At 34.4% G+C, this 27,285-nt stretch overlaps 1 protein-coding gene across 4 annotated transcripts in view; it reads right to left on the minus strand.

The window, feature by feature from the left end:
* The window catches only part of LOC136025400 (UDP-N-acetylglucosamine--peptide N-acetylglucosaminyltransferase 110 kDa subunit-like), a 139,931-nt gene that overhangs the window by 14,517 nt on the left and 98,129 nt on the right, over positions 1 to 27,285 (minus strand). For all 4 annotated transcript variants that reach the window (XM_065701401.1, XM_065701400.1, XM_065701403.1 and 1 more), the window contains 4 exons: positions 22,358 to 22,639; positions 20,374 to 20,619; positions 12,598 to 12,745; positions 4,100 to 4,272 (listed from right to left, as the gene is read on the minus strand). In XM_065701401.1, the coding sequence (XP_065557473.1) occupies positions 4,100 to 4,272; positions 12,598 to 12,745; positions 20,374 to 20,619; positions 22,358 to 22,639 (849 nt within the window). The remainder of the gene's footprint in view (positions 1 to 4,099; positions 4,273 to 12,597; positions 12,746 to 20,373; positions 20,620 to 22,357; positions 22,640 to 27,285) is intronic.

A 27,285-nucleotide genomic window follows, 5' to 3' on the forward strand; every position in this document is an offset into this window, starting at 1 on the left:
AGTAAAAAAAACGTAAAGTACAAAATAAGAGCACCTATCCCATGCAATACCAAAACAGGCAAAAACATAGTCTAGAGTACTAGAGATCTAAAGATTACAAGTAGCAGCAGCGAGTATGCGCGTCAAAGCACAAATTTGCGCGCTCAAAAGCGCACAAAATTTCGAGATATTTCTTTAAAAAAGCGATAATTCGAAATGATATCGAACATACAATACGAACCGCAATTTAGAGCGTCCAACAGTGCCCACGACGCTTAATGACACGAAGAGAATGAAGGATTTCGAACACACAAGACCTACATGGCATTTTTTCAGATATGCACAACCAAAAAGCCATTTCCGTTTGCTACTTTAGCTAACTTGTCTTGATTGTCATTGTTATTGGAAAATGGAATACAAAATACAGTAATAATTATCAAACAATATGGTACTTCGCTGACATATTATATCACATACAGAAAAACCAAGATTCTAAGCTAGGCTTAAGCCTTAAAAGTGACATCAAAATACATAATAAATAAAAATTCATTACACTTGGCAGGACCCGTGACAAAAAAATAACTCGGTGCACTCAAGTGAGCTCCTCTTGCAGTTGAAGCGCCAAGAGCATTGCTTTTTGCAATTGCATCGTATAAGCTCACGTCAGGCGACAGCAGCTTGGGGCGGGGTTGACCATCGAGGACCCCAAAGCCCATTGCTAGTCTTTTTCCATTCGTAATCGTTGCGGTTCTTTTCGGGAATAATGGCAAGATGAGAACTGAACCATACTTGAGCTTGAATGTAAGTGTGCCGAATTTGCTTGTTTAACGCAACCTGGGTTGGCGGAAGTCTGTCCATGGATGATCCTTTTTATGAACAGGTACTTCCTCAATTGGTTTACCGACTCTTTCCCATTAGATCTGTCAAACAGTTCGTGGTAACGGACTGGAAGTAAGGAGCGACCCGGTTCAATAGTAACCGAAACTCTAAAAAGCGGAATTTTGATGCCAAGAGATAAATAAAAAGAATCAGATTTTTACGCTGATTTTAAATTATATAAGTTCTATCAAGTTTAGTCCTACCCATCAAAAGTTTCGAGCCTGAGAAAATTTGCCTTATTTTTGAAAAAAGGGGGAAAACCCTCTAAAAGTCATAATATTAATAAACAAAATCTTAATGAACTATTACGCATGTGAGGGGGTTTATCCCCTCGTTAATACCTTGCTCTTTACGCTAAAGTTCAAACTTTGTAAAATAATGGCCGATATAAGCAATAATTTATTTGTTTCATTTTCTGGCCAATCGTAGCATTTAATTTTACCTTAAGCAGCTTCATAAATATGATATTTATGTGATAATAAATCAAAGATATTGTATGTGTCCGGCTTGTGGTTGTTATTAAATAATAATAATAAAAAACAGTTTTTCTCCCAACTGAAAGTAAGGAATAACATTAAAACCCAAAACGAACATAAATTATCTTTTAAAGATCTTTTCTTCCATTTGTTTAGTCATTTGAGAATTGCTCAACTTGTGAATATTGTTATAGTGAAATAATATAAATAGTTTCGACCTCTTTGGCCGTTTTGTTACTATGGCTTACAAAATTAGTTCTGCAAATATCGCTGTTTTAAGTTACCTAGGAGAATCTTTCCATGGAGAAATTTCTCATGGCTAAAGAGAATATTCCACGGAGGGGGAGCATCTCAACCTTTCTTTCATTATAGCCCTAGAAAGCGGGATTGAACCACATTTTACGTACAGCCTACTGTTTAAAATACGGTCAGTCAGCCGGGTACCCAGAAAAATCCGTAGGCAATTTCTCAGGAAAACGTCTAGTAAATTTTCATCTGTTATTCGGAGCGCCCATGCTTCAGAGCCATATTTGACCACTGTCATCACTGTAGATTCCACAAAAATCAAACTTCGGTTATTGTAAGGTTATTATTAGTTTAAAAAGTAAAATTAATATGTAAATTTGAAATATGGTGTATGTGCTATGTATGATGCTAGAGCTCATACCAAATGAGCTCTTCCGACCTCGTCAAAAGTGCCATATGAGCTCTTAGCTTTTGCTTTGCTAGTTTTTGTATTCCATGGAATAGATATTTCCAATTTGAAATTTACGCGCTTTTTTAGGGGTCTATTGCACGCTTCAGAGCAATTCTGTGCATTTTATTTAGCCACAACTGGAATCCGTATATCTTAAAATATATTGTCAGAAGTTCTGATGCATCTGTAGAGAGACTGGTAAACTTCCGCTTTTTTAGCGCTTTGGGTTCTCGTAAGGGTGCTTTTGAGCGTCCACTTGACATGCTTTTCATCACCATTGGATTCCCTGTGCTTTAATCTACATCTCCACCAATTTTAATGCTTTTGCCGGAAGTGCACGGTCCTAGTGATATTTTCCGTTTAACAGCTCCACTAACAATATAGGTGTTCTGTTTATTTTAAAACATTTCAGTAAATTAAAAATAATGGTGGATAAACGTGCCCTTTTCATCACAGGCTTGAGCAATCATTTATGAGAACTTTCCTACTTCTACCACATACTTTGTTACATCATGCGCTTCAATCAATAGCTCAACAAATCAGCATGTAGGATTATTTTCTTCGGGGGGTGTTTTACAAATGGATTTTTCCGGAGAGGGGGGGGGGATTAAAAAACACAAAATTTTCTTATATTCATTTTTGTTACGTGAATAGGAGAAACATTTCGGGGGAGGGGGGTGGGTCAAAACCCATACCCCCCCAACCCCACCCCTGGGTACGGCCTTGCCAACACCTCCCTCCTAATTCTGTCGATTGTCCCTTTAAATTTCAAAATGCCATATATACCCTAACCAGCCTAATATATAAACATATAAACATAATATAGCCTATAAACATATATAAAACATATATTAGGGTATATATAACATATATTAGGGTATATTATAGGCTATAAACATATATAGCCTAACCATGTATCACCTGTTTCTTAATTAAGTAGTCTCAAACAGTAGGAGAAAGGGGAATCTAAACAATAAACTCCCGAGTTTTTTGTTTTAATTTTAGAACTTATCAGATGATAAGTTCTAAAATATACTAAGACAATAAGGGTTGGGATGATTACTTTTTCAAACGAATCTAACACCTAAAATCATGGTTGTAGCTGTAGCTGCAACCTAGTAAAAAATTAAAATAACACCTTTAAAAAAGATTAAGTGAGAAAAAGAGTGCCATTTCTAGCTGATTCAGGAATGGCAACTATTAACTAAAAATGTTATTTTGAAAACAAATTTAAGAGAATTTCGAATAAAGGCCTGAGCCTCCTAAAAAACGCGTCAGATCGAAACAAAAAGCATACCATTGGAATCACCTTGGTCAAAACCCAATACATGAACAGTCCCCTGGCTTGAGAAACAAGGAAAATCAATTTTTTGCATGGGTAGAACTGATGGCCTCTTTTTAAAACTGGAACATCATACAAGGGCGTTTATAGGGTCATTTTACAAGACATTACTTCTTCTGGGTACTTTTATATTTAACAAAACACATTATAAAAAATAAAACCAATTTAAAATAAATGGTTAAACGAGGTCAGACATTCCTAATCTTCACCAATTGACTCAGGCAAGTAATCTATGTACAGCTTATTTTTGTATTCAAAATATTTAATAAATGTGACAGCCTCCATCCTTAGCTACGATGAATATAAAAAGAGAATGGATAGAGAATAAAAAGAGACAACATGGGTGGCTTATTTAACAAAGTGAAAAGTATCTAGGAAGAAAAAAAGTTTGCCGTCCAGTGGTGAAAACTTGGTGACCGTGAGAACTACTGGGAAAAAATTTACCTTACCATGTCCAAAATCGGACCGAGTCCAGTGCAGCGAACCCAGCTACTGAAAGGATTAACGGAAAAAGCCAATCTCAAATATAGGTCAGGCGAGTGAAACCAAATGACCCTTAAGGATTAAGGCAAGCTTAACCGATCTTAAGTGACGTTGAACCGAGTATAGCGTTTAAGCCCGGCGATTAAAATGATTGACAGGAAACTCCCCTTGTCTTAATTGGCACTGGAACAGGTCCAGTGAACTGTACTAGGTGACTGAAAGAATTACCAGGAAAAAACTTACCCGATCTTGAATGACAACACGCTCTTTCATATGAGGAAACATTTGCTTGTGATCACCAATAAAAAAGGTCTTGGGCATATAAGCCAATTTTTCAGAGTATTGATGAGCTAGATGTAAGGGTGAAGTTACTTTGTCTGTTATTATGTAATCCATGAAAGACGCTCCACTTGTACCTGTAACAACATGAGCATATTCATTTCTCTCCTTATGCATTTTTGTAACGCTATATATAAATTGGAATTCCCAATAAATGCACATCAAATCCAATGTAACATGACCGATTGATAGACGATATCAGTACGCATCAACCACACAAACGGTGACTTATAAATTTAATGATATGTACCGACTGAATAAATAAATTTCATAACAACCTAGCTCCGAAGTTTTTTAAATCTGAGTTCATGATTTTTGGGCGGGCACAGCGGGCGGAAAATAAAAATACCATAGATGAGTTAATTGTAAATCAAAATAGGATAAAAAGAGTAAATTCATTTTATAACCTTAGAATTATTCTCAATGAGCTTTTATCTTTCCGTAAGCATTCTGATTATTTGAGACTGAAACTTGCCCATAACTTAGGTTTTCATCATAGATTGAAACATGTGTTTTCTTTTTCCATCCTTAAAATTTTATACCATTCTCTAATGGAGTCATATCTTAATTATTGCCCAATAATTTATCTCAACACATTTATGGTCCATCTGCAACCTCTTCAGATAATTCAAAATAAGGCAATTGAAATCCTAGGTGCTTTTGTTCATCACCCCGTGAGGCTTAAAAATCTGTCGTAGACTCAAACTTTATAAATGTTTCTCAATATATTTAATCTCAAACAACTGAAAGACTTGCATACAGCAATGTGGTATATGATATCCAATCTTCAACAAATTATTTCCATTATTTGGGTATAATTGAGACTCCCGTTTCTTCGGCGCACCACGTCCCCTCCCAGAAGTATCGCCTTCGTCTAATTAAATCAGATTGTAACATTGTAATAAACTTATTACAACTCATATTGTAATAAACTTAATTTAGTAGAAATGTCCCCAAGTTTTAAGAGCCAATTTTCTTTGAAAAAACATATTTCAAAAATAGTTCTTTGTCTGGATGTTAAAATTGATGTATAATAGATATTAGTATGAATTTTGTTGAGGTGTTCTCGCGGTGGGGTAACCTCCTCTTTTATCTCCTACCTTGTATGTTTTTTTTCTCTTTGTTATTTCGGCATTTTCTTACCTCCGGTTGTGGCCGACACACCGAGCCCTGCTCCCCGTCGTCCAGTTTAGAAAGTTACTTATTATTCTGTTTGTCAATAAAAGAACTTGTCTTGTCATATTGTTAATTTGTTTTTGATCTTATCAAAAATAATTTTAGCTAAAAATTATTGTGGAAGAGGAAAAATATTTCCAAACAAATTAGGAGAGGCAATCACTCCTTCACAAAATAAAAACGAATTCCAATAAAATGTGGATTGCTGCTAGGTGCTACTCTGGAATGGTTAGTCTGATTATTGGAATAAAGTTTTATGTAGTATGCTACATTTTGACACTTTTTTGACTGGCTTTAGAAATCTGAAAAGATCTTCCGTTTCTAATTTCCTAAAGACAGTGATTCCTGACATGAAATTAGAGTAGATACGTGTTAATCTGTCCACTGATCATGCTTTCTCCTTCAAGTCTCAAGCGAGATGTGCTTCAAGAATTTTGTTTATATCTATTGAGCAAAAATCTTAATTTCGAATCAATTCTAGAGAGCGCGTTTTCTTTTTCTTAAAAATTCTTTAGGATGAAGATACTTCTGTCTGAGAAACCATTATAATGGCAACTTTTAAGTAGATTTTGAAACGTGACCGTACCAAGAAGTTAGAGAAAATGAGAGCGATGTGCTTCGGGAAGCTATTGCTGAATGATTATCAATGTTTTTCTTTTCGATTATTTGTAGGCGTTGATGAAATTACATGTAAAATATGTACAGTGGCAATTGCCAAAAATAAACTTTGTTCCAAATTAGTAGACCTTAAAAGGGAAAGCAATCTGTTAATACAATACTCAAATGTGAAGATGTAATACAAAATTTGGAGAGGAATATCATGATTTGACAATTTTGTAAAGTTAGTTTCAGGCGGGAATTTTATTATGGAACCAAATTGGTTCCATAATAGTATTTCTTTGTTACAAAGTGTAAGGTTACAAAGTAAAAGTAAAGGTCGGTACGTGCATATCTTGTATATTGAAACCAGTCAAGTAACTTAAGAGGGAAAGAAAGAGACAGAAAAACAGCAATTTTTTCAACTATTTGGCGATCACAAATGCAAAGTATGCGTAGAAATCCTAAGAAATTGTGTAAATACATCTTTAAATGAATTGAATAATTTCCAGAGAAATTGCCTACGAATATTTCAAGAGACTTGTCGAAGCGGCTACATGTCAAACAATAAGCTACAACATAAATGTTATTTGACTCAACTGTCCACGTCAACAGCGCAAAAAAATTAAGGCTTTTGTCACGTTCTAATGATGATAGGCTACTAAAAAAGTGTACATTTTGGCAATTCAGCTGAGGACAATCAAAACCCAGGACGTCCCAAGTTGGGTGGGAAAGGGGTAATAAGAAAAAATTTAAAGAGAAGGATAATTTCCTAAGAAGACAGTAAGGAGCAAAACTTAAAGAGTATAAAGCCGTTTGCGCAACTCCGTTGATCCAAAGCAGATAAATACGTTGATGAGTATTAGTGGTATTAATATAACAGTGATAATATTACACCCGTTTCCCTTACCAAATCTGATTACATGGTACTCGACTATGTACCTAGCATGACAACCTTGGATTTTATGAGAAAAATGGTCAGCAACTATGAACGCCTTACTGAAATTCGGCAAATCAAGACAATTCAGAATTAAGGTACAATGCTATCAACTTATTTACGATTCCATAGAATACACAGTAGTACTCCCGACTAAATTGCACAGCGCGTAGAATGCACTATCCCCTTGAACAGTTTATAAGGGCTACTCTTCTTACATTTGACAACGTAAATCAATATATTCAGAGTTTTGAAACATATTTTAATTAAATTTTTTAAAGAGTAAAGGTAAAAAAAAATTAGAAGTAAACAAAAGTCTTGTATTGGTGCAGAGGAATCCTCCCATCTCCACTAACTAACCTAAATTTAACTTTTACCCTCATAGCTTGAATAGGACTGGAAAAGCTGACTCACGAAGCTATTTGAATCCAAGCAGAGAAAAAGGAATTATGGACATTCACCGGTGATTAGTGACATTAAAAGTCATCCATGGAACAAAATCCAGTGAAAACCATAGCTGCCAAATCTATATCCTTATAATACAGAATTAGCCACCACTTAAATACAGGAACATTGATTCTTCAAGAATTTGAAAAAAATATGCAATTCTATTTTATCAAATTTACATATTCAGGAAAATAAGCGTAAAACGGTGGAAGTTGTTTTGAATTTCTATACGTCCTACCTACAGTCATCTTTGGATACAACATCTGATGAAAACGATGCTTAATAGCTACTAAAACCACATTTCTAAAATGCCAAATTAATTACCAATTAAATAAAGGAATATTGATCCCTTCAGGATTTGCAAGAAATTTACAATTTTATTTTTCAGCTTTACATAACATAGGAAACTCCAATAAAGAAAAAAAAACTGAAACTGGTTTTGAACTTATACATGTCTTTTAACCAGTCGCCCTTGGATATTTCATGAAGGAGAAGTTTGAGAGCTATTAAATGCACGTTCCTAAATACCGAATCAATTAGCACTTAAATGTAGGAGCATCGATCCTTCCAGGACTTTAAAGGAATCTACAATTGAATTTGCATCCAAAGTAAAAATTGATTATCATCCCTAAGTAGGCTGAGTCTATCTAAGAACAGAAGTTACATTTCCTGGGAATGTTAGAAAGAAATAGGTAGTGTCGATAAACATGAAAAGCCAGCTTCGAGATCAAAAGTTGATGTTTGAACTTTCCATTCAACAGTTGTGGTTTTTTCAGAATTCTAGACATCAAGTTCATACCAGATTACTTATGATGCTGATAGAAGAATGGAACTAACCCCAGACTTTAAAGTGTATAATATGGGTCATAAAGATTCTATCCCTTAGGAAGCTTATATGCAATCTCAAAGAATATGGGTAACTTACAAGAGTGGAAACTGGCACTAGCGTCAACAAAAATACCAATGCCATCTTGCGTTTGGCGCCTTTTGGCATATTTCAAGCTTCGTAATTGCTTTTCTATCAGAATTTAAAGCACAGTTATTAATACACTAATTTTACCAATTACACCAATTAAAATAATTTTTCTTATCAATTCACCGAAAAATACAAGGAGACACCAAACACTAGATGGCGTTGATGTTTTTCAACATTAGCCCCGGTTTATATTCTATAAATTACACGTAGTGACTAAAGCACTAAGATGAATCAAACAGAGGGAACGATGTTTACTTTAGCATTGTTTACGCTACTCACCCTATCCATATAATGGTTCAAAAATGAGGGGTCCTTATTACCGTTATTCGCCCATTAAGACACGCCGTTACAATAAAATGGGATTTTGGGCTGAAGATTGTGTGTTGTGAAGTAAGCAAGAGCCTATCTTTTAATACTAAATAAAAAAAAAAAAAAAAAAAAAAAAAAATCAGGAAATGGGTTCAAATCCAAACAGTTCTTGAATGAATCTAAACTCAAAAGCCAGTTTTGGGAGCTTGTATCGGGCAATACAACATCAAATACCCATTCAAAAGGTCAAATAAGCTCCCGCAAATCTAAATGCGTGCATTTATGGCACATATAACCAATATATGTAACTTTGTCATTTTCATATATCTTTCGACAATCCCCTTTTGGGATTGTTGAGATTATTCCCAGGTAATAATCAAACCAGTAATTAATTTCATTAATTATTGTAATTATTCCAGTAATTAGCCTACTCATGGAGTAAGTTGAAATTAATAACAATATCAATTTCCTTTTGAACATTTGGCATTCCCGTAGCAAGAACAATGTTAAAAAAGCAAATAGAACATCAATAAGAAAGACAATAATTTTACTAGGAGATGGCATCGTTTCCAAACAGTCAATGAATGCATCCAAGCATTTTTTTTTTGGGGGGGGGGGGATCCAACCATTTTTGGGAGCTGGCATCGTGCAATATGAAATCAAATACCCAATCGACAAGTCAAATAAACTCCAACAAATTAAAATGAACTCCTATATATGATTAATATCATCAATTCCCGTAATTTCATGTTTATTTTTTTCATGGAACTAATGGTCGATCAGAAATATCGAGTCACAACGTCAATATCAAACCACAAAAAAGCATTATGATAAGATTTTGCATACATGCCTGACAAAAATACTGTCGTTATATGGATAAGTCCAACGCCTCCCTGGATACGCCCTTGTGGAGAGGGATAACTTTTATTTGCAATGTTTGACAACAGTAGCGTCAATTCATGAAAAATTAGTTGGGGCATTACGTATTTTTAAAAAAGTTGGGTGGGGGGAGAACTTGTCATTTTTTCAATCAAAAAGTTAAAACAGGCATCTTTCAATAAATATACCCGAAAAGGTATTTTTCAAACCTAGGAGGACACATATCCATTGACGCAACTTTAAGGTGGACAGAACTACTTGTAGACGTACCTCAAACCATTTTTAAAAATCTCTTATGAAGTCTTCTTTCCCCATACAAATATTGCACCTAATTTATAAAGATATGACTTATGATGCTGATAAAAGAATGGAATTAACCCCATTAAATTTCATTCATTAGATTTCAGTTATACTAACAAGCTTGATCTGTTAATAGAAACGTAATATCGTTTAATATCGTTAAATATCTAAGCAAGGACTTGTTTTTTTGTTTTTTTTAATTCAAGCTCTGTCCACTTCTCGTTCATTCAGAAGCAGTAAAGATGATGTATAAATGACACAAGTTTCCTAAAACTAATGAAAATTATAGTATCTATGTAATTGACGTTTCCATATGACGTCCTTAAAATATGCTCAGATGTTTGAAGAACCACCGACATTCAAATGAATTTTTTACCCTTTGCATCTATCTTCTTTTTTTGGTAGATTCAAAATTAGGAAGTTTTTTAGGGCAGTACAGTTTTCAGTCAGTGTTGCCACGTTGAACCGCGAAAATAAATGAGCAAAACTAATTAACTAATTATTTGATAAAGTTGATGGTCCATAAAAATTCCAACATTAAGAGTCTGTTGAATTCCAACGACATCTTCACCTTTAAGAAAGCTACACCGTTATAAAGCCGTTCGGTGTCGCTTGTTTTTAACTTTTTTTTTGCTTAAATTTTGCACAGATTTCCAATTTTTTAAACTTGAAGCCCAATTGCATAACTGTATCTGCACCTAATTGCACCCAACTTGGCGTAAACACCAACTTGTAAGCTTAGCGCCCGACTGCATAACTGTATCTGCACCCAACTTGGCGTTAACACCAACTTGTAAACTTGGCACCCGACTGCATAACTATATGTGCACCCAACGTGGCGTAAACACCGACTTTATAACTGTATCTGGGTATTAAAATTAAATGCCCCATTTTTCCTAATATCTCAAGGTAAATATGGTTATGCTAGTTTCCACTGAACCACTTTCAACAAAAACACTGTATTTTATTGTCCTTGGTACTTTGAATAAGGAAAATCATTAAAATCTTTAAAGAATAAAATCTTTACGTTTGACCAAAGTGCCTACTAAACACGTAAAAAATAATCTGCAGGAGCATTTTTAGTTACAGTACCAGTGCTTTGGCAGTTTTTATTCTTGAATCCTTGAACTGAGACAGATGGTTCAAATTTAATACAGGCTGCTAAAATAGTAACATGAAGGGGTTACGCAAATAAGGGTGAACCATGTTCGCTACCCTGACACTGTCTCTGAACAATTATAATTTATTATGTCTATAGTCAGTACAAGTCCTACACAGGAATCTTCTTTGGAAAGGTGACCAATAGTACAAAAATAAATAAATTATGTCTATAGCCAGTACAAGTCATACACAGGAATCTTCTTTGGAAAGTTGGCCGATAATACTAAAAATAAATAAATTATGTCTATTGCCAGTACAAGTCATACACAGGAATCTTCTTTGGAAAGTTGGCCGATAATACTAAAAATAAATAAATTATGTCTATAGCCAGTACAAGTCATACACAGGAATCTTCTTTGGAAAGTTGGCCGATAATACTAAAAATAAATAAATTATGTCTATTGCCAGTACAAGTGATACATAGGAATCTTCTTTGGAAAGTTGGCCGATAATATTAAAAATAAATAAATTATGTCTATAGCCAGTACAAGTCATACACAGGAATCTTCTTTGGAAAGTTGGCCGATAATACTAAAAATAAATAAATTATGTCTATTGCCAGTACAAGTGATACATAGGAATCTTCTTTGGAAAGTTGGCCGATAATATTAAAAATAAATAAATTATGTCTATAGCCAGTACAAGTCATACACAGGAATCTTCTTTGGAAAGTTGGCCGATAATACTAAAAATAAATAAATTATGTCTATTGCCAGTACAAGTCATACACAGGAATCTTCTTTGGAAAAGTGGCCAATAATACTAAAAATAAATAAATTATGTCTATAGCCAGTAGAAGTCATACACCGGAATCTTCTTTAGAAAGGTGGCCAATAATACTAAAAATAAATAAATTATGCCAATAGCCAGTACAAGTCATACAAAGGAATCTTCTTTGGAAAGATGGCTAATAATACTAAAAATAAATAAATTATGTCTATAGCCAGTAAAAGTCATACATAGGAAAATTCTTTTGAAAGGTGGCCAATAATACTAAAAATAAACAATTTATTCGATTATTAAGATGGAGAGCGCCCAAAAATTTGGAAATTTTATGATTCCGAAGGTTAGTTTCTTATATTAAGTTTCATTCTGGGGAGCCCCTAATCTAGAGGGGTATCAAAATTGTATTGTTTTAAATTTTTCTTTTGGAAAACATCAAATTCTATTTTTTAGTTAAACAAAGTATAGTTCCAGTGCAGTGTGGGTCCATCAAGACGGGGCCCTTTCTCCTCTATCTTCAATCTATGTATATCCTCTGTACTTTTTTCTATCCCATATACTTGCATTTTAAAGTCATTAAGTATTTCTCATCTTGGTCATGCAGATAATATCCTTTTGATTTCCAGAAACTTCATAAAATTATACTTTCTCCTAAATATTTTAAAGAGTGAATAATTTTCATTTACAACGCCTTTAGTACGCTTGTGTTTTTCTATTCCGCTTTTCATACTTTTAACTATGTCATAATATAAATATAGTCAAATATAAATATACCAATATAATTATAGAAAATGGATTAGAAACTCAATCCATGGATTAGCCAATTAATTTTCGAACAAGTAAGCATGTATCCTTTGTTAAACAACTAAAGGGAATACTTAAGAAATGATGCCTTACCGGGATAACCCAACCACATGACTTGAATAGGAGCTGGTTTCAAAGCGAAAATTTCGTTTCTGGCCCCTTTTGTGTATCCATTCATATTTACCAGAATATGAATTCCGTCCGCATAAATTCTGTCAGCAGCCTTGCCATTGCATGTTACCTATGACAAGAAAATTTAATGTTACCTGTTACCATGTTACCTATGACAAGAAAATTTAATGTTACCTGTGACCATGTTACCTATGACAAGAAAATTTAATGTTACCTGTGACCATGTTACCTATGACAAGAAAATTTAATGTTACCTGTGACCATGTTACCTATGACAAGAAAATTTAATGTTACCTGTGACCATGTTACCTATGACAAGAAAATTTAATGTTACCTGTGACCATGTTACCTACGACAAGAAAATTTAATAAGAAAAACATATTCACTTTAGAATGAATAAATAGAAAAAAAAATTTGCCAATAAACATTTAAGCTTGCAGCATTGACTTAAAGGTTGTTTCATCCCTATTGAATAAATTTGATTTATTGTAAATAAAACACAATTCTGATAAAAAAAAAAAAAAAAAATACAACTACACACAGTGACACAGGTACAAATTGTTACAATTGCAAAATTTAGTTGATCTGTCGACGATGGTCACTGTATATGTGATCGAAATATCCAGAACTTTTTGTGTCTATGTAACTGTCTAATAAAAGGAATTATCCCTATTTCAGCTTTTATTTGTTCGTCATAGAAAGGCAGAGCGGTTTTTGAGAAAATACTTAACATCATGGAAGTCACACAAAAATACATACTTTGAAGCGGCAAATTTGCAATAAGTATTTTTTTTTTGTTCAAAATCAGAGTAAAACATTAGAGCTAGCCAAACACAAAATTTTCTCTTAGCACAAAGTCCTTCACAGGGGAAGTCTTTAGCTCCTTAGTTTCTTCAGGTCACTGCTTGTAAATCTAGGCATAAAAGACACATCTTCAGAAAATATAGAAAAAGACAAAATGCAAGCAAATATGCATGAAATATACAAGAAAATAAAATATACGAATATTTTTTTTACACACACTCAAAAGCCCAGCTTCAGTAGAGCCCTACATTTGCCCTCCCACGTAACCCCCTCCCCGTCCCCCCACTAAGAGAAAAATTCCCCCTAAAAACGTCTGTATACTTCCCAATAACCAACACTATATGTAAACAATGGGCAAAGTTCATAACTTGCAGCCCTTCCCCCGGGGACTATGGGAGATTAAGTCATCGCCAAAGACGTAGTTTTTATATTTTTAGACCATGCTGAACAAAACGTCCATCTCAAAATTTTGATCGGGTGACTTTAGGGAAAAGATGAGCGTTGAAGGGGGCCTAGTTATCCTTCATTTTTTTGGTCATTTAAAAAAGGGCTCTAGAACTGTTAATTTCACTTCGAATGAGCCCTCTCGCGATATTCTAGGATCATTAGGTCAATAAGATCACCAAGAAAAATAAACAAATAAACACGCATCCGTGATCTTTCTTCTGGCAAAAAATACAAAATTTCACATTTTGCAGATAGGAGCTTGAAACCTCTGCAGTAGGGTTTCTCTGATACGCTGAATCTGATGGTGTGATTTTCATTAAGATTCTATGACTTTTAGGGGGTGTTTTCTCTTTTTTCAAAAATAAGAAAATTTTCTCAGGCAAATTATAACTTCTTATGGGTAAACTTGATGAAACTTCTATATTTGAAATCAGCATAAAAATGTGATTCTTTTGATGTATCTGTTGGTATAAAAAATTCGGTTTTTTAGAGTTTCGGTTACTTTTGAGCGGGATCGCTCCTTGGTTACAGTTCGCTACCACGAACTGTTTGAAAATAACCTTAACGATCCAGTTAACACTTTTTAGACTTCTATGCTTTTTATCTGTGCTACCCCGTTAGAATAAAAAAAAAGATGAGGAAAGAGGTCAGGAGGGGGGGGTGAGAATATTTCGCGGTATCTTCAAACTCTTTAATTACACAAATGTAGCATGAAACGATATGCAGTCTATCAAATACAATAAAATATTAAATTCGTGGCAGAAGTATAAAGTGAAACTGTGAAGTCTAACACATAACAAAGAATATATTTTAGTAACAATTGAAATATTTTCCCTTGAATTATTTTAAAATTTAACCTCCTTTTTTGATAGGATTAAGCATTATTATTATAGAATTACATTTTATTCTCTCCCTGTATAAAATTACATTTATTAACGTTACTTGATTAACAAGTCATTTCATTACCATTATAGTAACATTACAATTAACTTGATATTATTGAATTATATTCGGTTCTCTCCTTACACAGCTCTATAAATGAAAAGCTAAAGCAGTATCACCAGACGAGATATATTTTGGCGATAAAAATCTGTCATTTGGCTATATACACGACTTCTCCAGGCTTCAACTTACAACCGAAAATTCATTGAAATCATTTTGCACGGATCTTTTCCCGGCATTTAAGAACAAGGTCTACTGTTTCCCGATGTCTTCCACAGATCAGCCCAGTCAAGGACAGTAATTAACAGTTGATTGTGTTATAAATTGCTTCCCAATCTTGCGTTTCAGAAAGAGAAGATTCTATTTCAAGATCTTTTAAGTTTCCATAGGAACGAAAAAACTAGGGAGCTCAACAAAAACAAGAGATAAATCGAGTCAAGTGGGTTTCGGTCACAGGTCGATAGCTTGAAATACAGTAGAAGAACTGCGAAGAATAAGCTGAATCCGATATTAGAAGAGCTTTTCAAGCCTTTGGAATCATATGCTTTAAGATATTTTTCTTTCAATTAATCCTTGATTAAGCTAAATTTAGCTTATTATTCTTCAATTCGATTTAATAAATTATTCAAGTAAACTTAAATCTTAAAAGAAGCCGAAGAAACCTTATGACGTTGGTTAAATGACGTTGGTTAAAATGACGTTGGTTAATTACCGTAAATAAGAGCAACGATGTGCTACTTAAATCTTTCAGAAAATAATAGAGAGTAAAACGTAATCATCCGACAGACAACTAACAATATTTAGTTAACCTATAAATATTTCATCGATTTAAATTATTTCGTGTTTATGAAAATCTTTTGACATAGTATTATTTTGAGCAGTGCAACTAACACCAAAAGAGTGATTTAAGCTTTCTTGAAAACTTTACAGGAATAAACATATACATCCAGCTAAGAACTGCCAGGGTTTACCAATTTCTAATTTTTTAGTCCCAATTATAGGCTCTAATTATCAGATATATGTTCCGCTTCTCCTGTATAAATATATATGTATAAGGTAATTTCTTCCGGGCTTTAAGTTCTCTCGTAGAGACTAGCCTATTTTCAATCGTGCTTCAAGTGTATTACTTTTTTAAGCTTAAGTACTTATGTATTATAGCTACCACACTGAAGAAGTTAAGTTAGGTTTATCCTGATGAAATATACCTAAATATGATGAAAATATAATACTTTCGTAACAAAATAATGAAAACTACAACAGAAAATTATGGAAAGTAGGCCACCCAGAACACATCACGTTAAATACCTAACCTAACAAGCTTAATATATTAAATAATTAATTAAAATATACCTGCATAGTAGCTTATATCACTGAGACTAAGCTAATTATCTCCGAGTGTAAATACAGAAACCGGTTTTACAACAGATCAAAAACAACATTGTGGTCACTATAATACACAAGTACCAATTTCTATTCGTTGTTCGAAAATTATTAAAATGTCAGGACAGTACCACATTTGCGTGGTATTCAACCCCGTTGCTTGAGAACACTTATTCAACCCCGTGCTATAGACAGAGTTAACAACCTACACGCGCTCTATGATAGATCTAATCAATTTCCTATTGTCGGATTTGCTTAACGAAAGCTCAGATGTTTCTGTTTCTTAAAAAAAGAAGAAAAAACTTCTAAGTCTTTTCGTCCATAAAAGGCAAACATTAGCAATCTATTGATTCGCAAAAACAACCAAACCTTCAAAGGAGAACTACCGTACAGGATGGTGAGTTTGAGCCTTACGACAAACCTTTCTACAATACCACGAATGAAAATATTTCACTTTTCAGGGATGTCCCCCCCCACTCCCAGCATTAATTTTAGTACTAAGACCCTGTCAAAGTTACCTCAGAATAAAGCTTTTTTGAAGAAATCAGTTGTTAAAGAATTTGATAAAAAACTTTATCTTTTCCCCGTTTTCCTTCTTACCAACACCGAAACTTTCAATTTTGAAAAGTCAGTTGAGTTAGAAGCAACAGCTAAATTGAACCATATTGATATAATTGCAGTTACTGAAGTCCAGGCACAAAAGCCAGATCTCCTTAAAAGTAATGGTTTTCAGGAGTTTATAAAGCTACGCCCGGTTGACCACCCACTGAGGAAAAAAAAAGGAGGAGTAATGATTTTCACAAAAGATTGCCTATCTCCTACCCTTATCCACATGCCAGTACTAGGTGATTACGATGAAACTATTTAGATTGCTACTAAGCCCAAATGCCTACAGCGACCTTACACTGATTTAATAATTTGTTCATTTTATTATTCACCCAGACAGAATGCTTGTTCTCGTCGTAATTTTCATCACAGGCGACAAGAAAATCTTGACTTTGTGACGACAAAGTATCCAAATGCCAGTATCTTTATAGCAGGAGACGCAAACAAACTGAGTCTTAATTATCTGTGCAAAGATCAGAAGCTTAAGCAAATTGTTGATTTCCCTACTACAAAAGGTGGAACAGTTTGGATGTTATTTGTAACAACCTTAAGACCTTTTACAATATTCCAACTACCCTTCCCCCCTCGATGGTAGTTGTCATTTCGTGCTACATTTGAAACCACTGATAGTTTTTAAAACAAATTACTCAGTTTCTGAATTTTTGTACTGGCCAATAACAAGTCAAAGTCTTCTTGATTTTGGATTACGTCTGAGAGTTGGAACAATGTTTCATCGTGTGTAAATCTTAATTCAAAGTTTAGTTTGTTTCAAACAAATTAATGACAAATTACCAAAACTGTTCCCCACAGGTTACCAAGATCTGATACTAATCCATTGATGCTAATCCATTTGAAACTAAAACTTTTTCGCTCCGGAAAGAAAGAGGAAGCCTAAACCCTCCGTAAACAAATAAAGAAAGAAACACGCCATGCTGCTTCTCGTTATGGTAAGAATAAATTGAATTACTTAAAACAGATTAAAACTTAATGGTCTAAGAGAATGAAAGTAATAGGGGGTCGCTCGTGCAAGAACCTTGATTTTCTTCTGGATTAACCGCCTGAACAGACAGCCAATAAGCTTAAACACACCTAGCTAACATTGTGCAAACATCCCCCCCCTCTCTCGGAAAACCAGCTAACCCCTAAAACTCCAAAAGATGAAATCTCAGGAATTTCAGCGAAGCACATAATAGAAAAAAAAAATTACAGAAACTGAAAAAAAAATAGAATCTGTCCCATTGATACCCCAATTGATCTAATAAAAGCATTCCCTGATAAGCTATCAACGCCCCTTGTTAGTATTTTTAATGATATTAGTAATTCCAGATGTTACTCGCCGTGCAGGAAGCTGGGCTATATTGCTAAAATCAAAAAGAAGGGAGGCGTGAACAATTTTACTGGAGTACGACCAATCACCTTTACCCAAGTTTTTTCAAAAATGTAAAGAGGTTTCTAAGCTAATTAGTTAAAGGCAGAGATTCTTGAATTCAAACTAACACTACCCTGAGTCATACTACCTTGTGAGTCTTGTTGACACCATTCTTTAAAATCCTGAAAACCCTGATACTTGGCTGAAGCTTTTATTGATCTCCTGAAAGCGTTTGACCAAACTGACCACAATACCCTTGTAAAAAAAAACTGCTGACGGAATTTCAAATGAGTCCCTTTCTAGTTAAAATTGATGCCTCCTTTTTAACAAATCGTTCTTAAGTCCTTAGATATAAAATGTTTATTCCAATCCCCTTCCTATCTTTTGCGGGGTCCCCCAGGGAACTCTGATGGGTTCAATTTGATTCCTTATATTGGTTAATAGCCTCATGACTGACCACACAGGGCAATGGAATTATGTGGACGATCTGTCTGCACTTGAGGTTGGCCGCCGAAATATTAAAAGCTCAATTATGACATTACTTAACGATGTCACACAGGAGGCTTCATTGTCGAATATGAAAGTAAACCCTAATAAATCGTCAGTTATGACAATTAATTTTTTTTAAATCATCCCCCACTTTCACAAACCCCGTTCCTCCCAAAATTCTGTTACATGCATAAAACTACTTGGGGTGACAATTACTGCTAAGTTCAAGTGGAACGCCCATGTTCAAAACATCCGCAAACAAGCTTCCCTTTCCGTTTCCCCTCTAAAACTTTTGATGAAACTTTTTTGTCCCCCTAAGGACCTTCTCAAACTTTATTGTTCTTTTATTTGGCCAATACTCAAGTTTGCTTGTCCAGTGTGGCATTCCGGTCTTTTTTCAGTACATATCTATATAATTGAAAATGCCCAAAAACGAGTACTTGGATTCATAAATTGTGAGGGAAGGTTCCATATCATTAACTATTCGGTAAGTTCAAGGTCACTGCGTTGGCCAAGAGAAGGAACCTACTACGCCTTCATTTCGGTACCAAGACCCTGCCTGTTCCCCGATTACGTTCCATCATCCCCGAGCCCTACCGTCCCACCCGCAATAGACTGTCCCGTATAAAATCCCAAAAAGTCTCCAAACTGACTCCCATTCCCTCTAGATATGAACGATATCGCAAGAGTTTGGTTCCAAGTTTTGTTGAGCTGGATAATAATAGGGAAAACCAGTCATTAATTTTGTTGTTACCTATTTATTTTTTATTTTTGGCTTTTTAACTAAGTTTTGACTTTTCTTTAGGTACTTTTTACAATGAATTATGTCTGACGTGAAGGTCAAGTTCTTTTGATATAATAAAATATAATATAATAAAATATAATATAATATAATATAATATAATATAATATATATATATATATATATATATATATATATATATATATATATATATATATTAGTCCCTTTTTTGACGTAAAATTCAAATTCGGCAACCATGCTGTGATGGAAATTTTAAAAATAAAATTCTGTTCTATTCTGTCTTCTTTTTCGCTTCTTTTTCTCTTCTTTTTCACTTTTGTTTTGCTGAGTCTTCACCCACGTTTCTTTTTTTTTTATTATTTGGAACCTGTTACTCCTACAAAGCATAATTACATATACAGCTTTTCATTCGAAATTGAACTCTTATTCACTACTCTTCACTTCACAAACATCCATTCACTACTATCTACTTCTAGTTTTCACTATACTATCTACTGTACTATATACTAACTACTATCACTATACTATCTTCTTTTCACCGTCTTGGTCACTTTACGAAGGATACAACACATGGACACTTCAAAATTCTAGTATAGTTATAAATAATAATGTTTGGTTAGCTCAGTGAATTTAATTATATGTTTGCAACTAAAACAAAAGTGCTATAAATATACTTCATTTCCAGTAAAGCGTAAGTAGAACGCTAGCTTAAGTACCACCATATTCATATTTCATATTCTAGCTAAAAACTATATGATTATTTTGAAATTATTATAAAACTTACTAAGTAATATAAATTTGTTACATTACTTATATATTATAAATAAAATTGCTTATTGTTTTTTAACTTTAAATAATAAAATTCTTGATTTTTTAACGCTTAGTTTGATATAAGTCCCTGAATAATCGGAGACAAAAATAGTAACAGCCTAAAGACCTGGGACAAGTCAGCAAAGTGTTCGGCTTCCCGTGAAACTTTGGCTCTAAAATTGGTGCCATCATCTGGTGCCAACGAATAGCAAAAAACCTCGACTTTTGAACGGTTATGAAAACCGGGTAATGATTGCATTAGATGGGACGTTGGATGATTTCCAAAATCTGACGAAACATAGCCAATTCGAAGACGAGTCCCATTCGGTAGGTCACGGCTGAATTTATAAGGTGGTTTGTGCAGAATCATGACCTGGAACGAAATACAATTTGACTCAATAGTTAGATCACGCCATTTCTCATAACATAACATAAACATAAAACATAAACGGTGCAAAAGCCGATAGGTTGCAAGTTACAGAATTTCATTTTTAAAGAATAGAATGTACGCTCTGGATCTTCTTAATATCCGGTCAAATAAAAATTTACATCATGTCGAGACATACAAGGGGATTCATAATAAGACCATAAACCTTGGCCCCTCTTGTTCCTGTACCTCCAAATGAACAAAAGGAAATAGTAAAGAGCCTTCAACCCACTTTTAGGTGAGCAGTAGCGTATATTTCTTTCCGCTTGTATGGATTGCATGTCTGTATCGGCTGTATATCCTTCAAAATTAATATTTTAGACTTTCCTGTCGTCTTGTACCCCTAGCTACTACTGGATGATTCCCTTAAAATACGACACAGCGTTTTTTTGAAATCTTTTTCTCTTCTCTAAACTTCCCCCTCCTCTATTAAATCTTGACTAAAATCACGGCCATCTCACTACCATCTCACTACCAAACAAATGCCTTTTCTAGACCATTTGTAATCTTATGCTAACAAACGCATTCTTTACACCAACGGAGCAAAGCGAGTTCTGGAGTTTAATGGTAAAGGAGAGAAGAATCTGGAAAGGACATCCGATTCTCATTGCAAACACACATTTCCGTTCAAATCCCCCCTCCAGAATTAAAATACTGATCCTCCTCCCAAAAATACAATTTTGACTAAAATCAGGGTCCTGGCAACAATTAGAAAGCTCTTGCGCAGTATGAAAGATTAAGTTACTGTTAAAGAAATGTCATTTGCCTAGGCTATTTATTCGCTTAGGCCATCAATCTCATTATTTACAGCATTATAGAGAGCTTTGGAGCTTAATGGCAGAGGGGAAAAGAATCTAAAAGGGATATCTGGTTCATATCACGAACATAGATAATAATTATCTTGAAGATACTTCTTTGAAGATTAAGATAAGGTAGTACGTGTGAAAAGTTACTAGCGTTTCTAATCGATAAATAACCTCTTTCTTGACAATAGAGAAAAATTACGAAAGGCAAAAGGAGTCTAAGCGGACGGTTAAAAAAGGTATCAATATAAAATTGTATCTCAACTTGCTGGCAGGGAGCCAATTCACGAAAATTTAAGGGCAGAAAAGAGTTTCTTTTTTTCTTTTCTTTAACTGTTATCTTTTCTTTTTTCTTTAAAGATACACAAAAAACCAGAGTTTTCGAAATTTAGAGGAGACATTTTATCAGTTTTTTAATGAAAATACCACACAAAGGTATTTCTTCAAATCTTAGAGGCGGGAAATTGCTTCCCCCCCTTGAAACTCCTGCTTACTGGGCGGAAAAACCTCGATATATTTCACTCATTGCTGTTAAAAACGTAACTACACGCACATGACAATTAATAGAGGGGGGGGGTTCATAAATTAAATAAATAAAAACATTTTAAGTACTATTTCAAACCTGAATAGGTCACATGTCATAAGTGACAGCTATCAAACATAGTCTAAGCTAGTATAAAAAAAATAGCAGGACGAAGCTAGAAAATCTGCCTACAGGAAATCTTATGCATCTTGTGTTTTGCAATTCAACACTAAAAACATTTAGCACACAATTTGACCTTTGGGTCTGAATTTACCATAGTAACTAAAGGGACTCATCTTCAAACACAAATTAAGCTTTCCATTTTGTAAAAGAACGATGAGAAATACACAACATTTACCTTTTCAATACACAAATTTGCATGTCTTTCTCCAATAGCTTTCCTATAATCATGACTTAGTGGATAAAGCATTGAATGATGAGGATGAACAGATGGAAGTCTATTCCTCTGCAGTTGATCTCCAACAATTGATATCAATTTTGTCATCCGGGACTCATAGTCTGTCCAATCACAAACAATCTGTAGGCAGTGAGATAGGTTGCAAAAAGCATCTGGGAAATCGGGTTTGAGTTTCAGTGCTGTTTTGTAAGATTGAATGGCTTCCGGGATGTTTCCAGAATCCTGTAAAACAAAATAGGATATACTTAGGGGAGTCGCTAGTAAATTTTGACGGGGGGGGGGGGATTCCCGAGAAAATGAATTTTACAATAAATAGGTGTGATGGGAATAAATTAAAAACACTTAAATCCATCTCCCTCTGTCTCCCGCGAAACTTTCAGCCCAAATTTTAACAAATTTTTGAATTTATTAACAAAATTAAATTTAAAATGTTAACTAATCAATAACTAATTTTTAATATATTATTTAATTATTATCAATTATTTTAATTTAATTATAATTAGTTTTTATTGAGTATTTTATTTCTTAACTGCGCCCTCTGCTTTCTTTTAATGAAAATAAACTTTCAAAAATTACAAAATGATTATAACCTTTAGATTATTTACTCTATATTTTGTACCCCGAAAATTTGTGCGCCCGGGGCAAGAACCCACTCTGCCCCTCTGCGAACTTTCCGATAGCAGGGCTCAACATCCTGAAGTAAATAGATATTCAGTGTTTTATATATGACTTGCAGGACTTCATTGCGTTCGAACTGAATACTAGGAGACCTTTTCAACAAAAAGATATCGATGTCCTCAGGTATATCGACATTCTGAGACCAAAAGACATTTTGTCTGTTTATGTTTTACTTGTCAGACTTAAATAAAACTTGAACCATATTTTTTTAATGACTTAATATCGACGTTTGAATATAATGCGAGGGGGCAAAAAGCGAACTGTTGAATAGATTCGGGTGGAAGAGGAGCGTGAGCAGCTGTGTTGGGGTCAAACGGCTTGGGACTCAGTAAATTATTAGTAGCAATAGTAGAAGATAGCAGTATCAATATCTAGATGGAGCAAGATATTCCCTCGTACCAGTTTCATGTGCTACTAAGTACACTTTACTGAGTTCGTACAGTATAGAAAGGGAACTTTGCAATAGCAGAGATCGATACCTTGATGCAAATACATATCATTACTGTCCTACATATGCCTTGCCATACTTTGTTTAATTCGAACTGTAAAAAAGAAGAACTTTCTGATACAAGAGGATAAATTTTGGATGACGGTATATTTGTTTTTCAATGTATATTGGACTATCCCTTTGGACAGCCTTTAGTCAGGCTCTTGGGCAGCCCAAAAGAGTATTATGCTGTTATCAACATGGACATCCAAGAGGAAATAGATATCCAGTCTGACTTATATTTTACTTATCAGGCTTAATTTAATTTGAAACATATTAAATGGGGAAAAACAGCTGTATTACTACATGATAGGATATCAGTAAAGAAGGGGGGGGTAACTAGTTATATGGTTAAACTAGTGATGCAGAAAAAACTAGTCATGCATTGAGTTCGAAAATTGGCTATGATGGTGTAAATCGATATTTTAGTGTTACTATTTTGTATTAGACTTACTTAAATTACAAACCTACTTTTTATCAATTCAGTGTACAGAAATAGAAAATCGCATAAGATACTAGGCGTTGCCGAGGTCATGGAAAAATAGAAATAACTAAAGAAAGAATAACAAGTCGTTTAACTTAACAATTAGCTAGAAGGCAGGTTATCCCGGGGTACATGTACTGGTGTAAATCTCATCACCTCCATTCTTTATCGTCAGATATTAGAGAGTCTATATTTTATTTGATTAATTATTTAATTACTAAGACTAGTTATCAGGTCAGTCTGTATATAATTGCCACTGCGGTACAATTCGGTAGAAGTGGACAGCCCTCGTCGACATCCTCTGCACTATCAATGACCTAGGGTAAGGATCTAGTGTAAAAGATCTAGGGTAAGATTATATCTGACCGATCGAATTATCACCTCCATAGCTCTAAGAATATTCAACTTCCGCTTACCCCAAAACTAAGATCTGATTTTAATCCTTTTGTTGTGTGTCACACTTTACGGAATATACTTCCTGATTCGGCCTGAGAATGCAGCTCGTTTTACACATTCAAAAGACTTTAAAATAATAATTAAGAAAAATAATTTCTGTAGGACTTTTTACTTATTATTGCTACACAATTTTTTTCTATTTTTACCATAAATATTAAGATTTTATTGGATCTGAGCTAGTTTTTGCCAAGTGATTAGAAAAAAATTCTTACGAATCACTGGAGTATTTTCATCTCTTCCTCTCTTTTTGAGAATTAGCGCTTAAATAGTGTACATATCTTCCCCTCCTTTACAAGCCATGGACCCTTTGTAGGGACCAATCCTTTTGTTTGTTGATTTTTTTTCTGTTTTTTTTTTTGTGAGTACTTATTTTTAAAGATCTCGTCATCATCTTCGGATGGCTCTATGATGTGGTAAAATGGCACGTTTTACCGGATTTTAACAATCCTCAGTTGTGACCTGATGAAGATTAGCTAGATGTTTTCCAGAGAAATTGCCTACGGATTGTTTTATGTACCCGACTCACTGACCGTATTTCAAGCAGTAGGCTGTACGAAAAGTGTAGTTCAATCCCCTTTTCTAGGGCTATAATGAGAGAAAGGTTGAGATGTCTAGAGCACGTTCTGCGGATGAAGGATGATGAATTGTCAAAAATTGTCCCTTTCGGTCAAACGTCTAGGGCTACACGGAAATCAGGTCGTCCTCGGTTGCGTATGAAGGTGTAAAGAGGAAAGCTTTGAATGGACAGGGATGGAAGAGCGTGTTGGCCTCTGGTGGCTAGGTGATACAGTAAGTTGTTAGTAGTAGCAGTAGTTGATCATTCACATTAATTCTAGTTTTTGCTTAAATAATTTTGAGTATTCTTTCTTTCATAAATTAATACTCCAATTTAAAAACTAATATCAGTGTCATCGCGTTACGTCTAATTATGGAAAAAGTTTGCCTTTAGTATATGTGTTTTAGATAGCTCTCAACAAAAAATCAAATTACCCCACAGTCGGTAAACTTGCTTTGGTCTTTGCTGCTTTTTGTTGCTTTTGTCTTTGTTGCTTTTCTCTTTGCTGATTTTGTCTTTGTTGCTTTTGAGCAACTAATTTCTGTTTTTGAAGAATTTGGACTCAAGATAAGAGCCAATAAAGGGCTCTGGTTAAAAAATCTCAAAGGGCAAAAATTTACTTAAACTATTTGCTTTCAAGAGGCATGATTTCGGTTTAGGGTAAATAATCACTTTTTGAACAAACTCTCTGCAAATTTTTAATGACAGAATAGAGCCACGTGAATAAAGCACGGGATCAACTAAGATATCAATTACACAATAGCCTTGAGATTTTCATTCTTCAAGCTCAACTTCTTTCTTTAAAACATAACAGAAAGTTTGTCCGTAAGCTGTTCTTCTGCAATACAGCTTTCTTTTCTCTTTAATATCTTTCTTAATATCTCTTTTATACTTCTGACATCCACAGCTTAGCACTTAAACTTAGGCCTGGATTTCCTGGGACCAGTGGTGAATCCTCCCAACCGCAAGGCTTTAGATATAACTACGAAACTGACATGGCTTTTCATGGCGTTGGCCTCAGATTCCGTTGGGCAAAAAAGAATTGTGTAGTAGTTATATACCTTTTTAATTCGAAAACTAATTTCCCTCTCATTTATCAATCGGATGCAATACTACTGACAGTTCAATAATATCCAAACAGTAATTTTAATGCCACTAAATCTAATTAGCAGCTCTGCCATTTATTGCTATCAATAATATATTTAAGTGGTATTCTTTTATTTATTGTATTCTGCATTTATTGATATTTTGCAAAAATTACATTGCCTTCTTTCTAATGCTTTTAAAAATGTATCTGCACGTTACGTTTGAAAGCAGTAACACACTTTTATTAACTCCCTAACTTATTAAGGACTTAGAATGACATTTTATAACGATCCTTTTTCCCTTTCTCCCCTGTTTCAATGAATTACGATTTCCTCATGATTATTGTATTTCTGTAATATAACACAAACACTCAGTTTTCTCGTGTCTCCTAAATTTATTCCTTGATCTATTTACTGAATTTAGGGACCTCGCCTTTTACCTAGTACCCCCTAAAACCAACCATGGTAAAGTCCGTAGTGCCCATTCGGCTCGTCCAAATTGAATTTAAGGCTGCCTGTCGTGGAAAAGAGGCAGAAGTTAGTATTCTCATTTGCCCAATCTTTTGAAAAATAAATCAAACAATAACTCACTACATTTGACACGGTTTTCCGAATTACCCTCCCCACCCCAACTTCCCCAAAGAGAGTGGATCTGTTCCGTTGTGTCAATCATGTATCTAGGACTTGTGCTTATTTTTCCTCCAAAGTTTCATTCCGATCTCTCCACTCTGAGCGTTTTCCAAGATTTCAGGTTTCCCCCTCCAACTCCCACCAATGTCACCGGATCCTGTCAGAACTTAAAATAAGAGCTCTGACACAGGATATCCTTCTAAATCTCAAATTTCATTAAGATCCGATCACCCGTTATTAAGTTAAAAATACCACATTTTTTCTAATTTTTCCGAATTAACCGTAACGGTAAGTCAGAAAGACCTTTATTCGCTCTTTAACTTATTATTGCCTTACAAAACTAATTTTATGTCAATTTTTCTCATCCCCGCCTCCCCCCCCCCCCATCAAAACTGCAATTTCCTCCTGATTAATGAAGCTCTGCAACAATAATATTAAATCCATTTTTCTCATTTATATGAACTTATTTTTCTGAGAAGATTACAATTCCTT

Source organism: Artemia franciscana, chromosome 3 (genome assembly GCF_032884065.1).
Source record: "Artemia franciscana chromosome 3, ASM3288406v1, whole genome shotgun sequence".
Lineage (NCBI taxonomy): Eukaryota > Metazoa > Arthropoda > Branchiopoda > Anostraca > Artemiidae > Artemia > Artemia franciscana.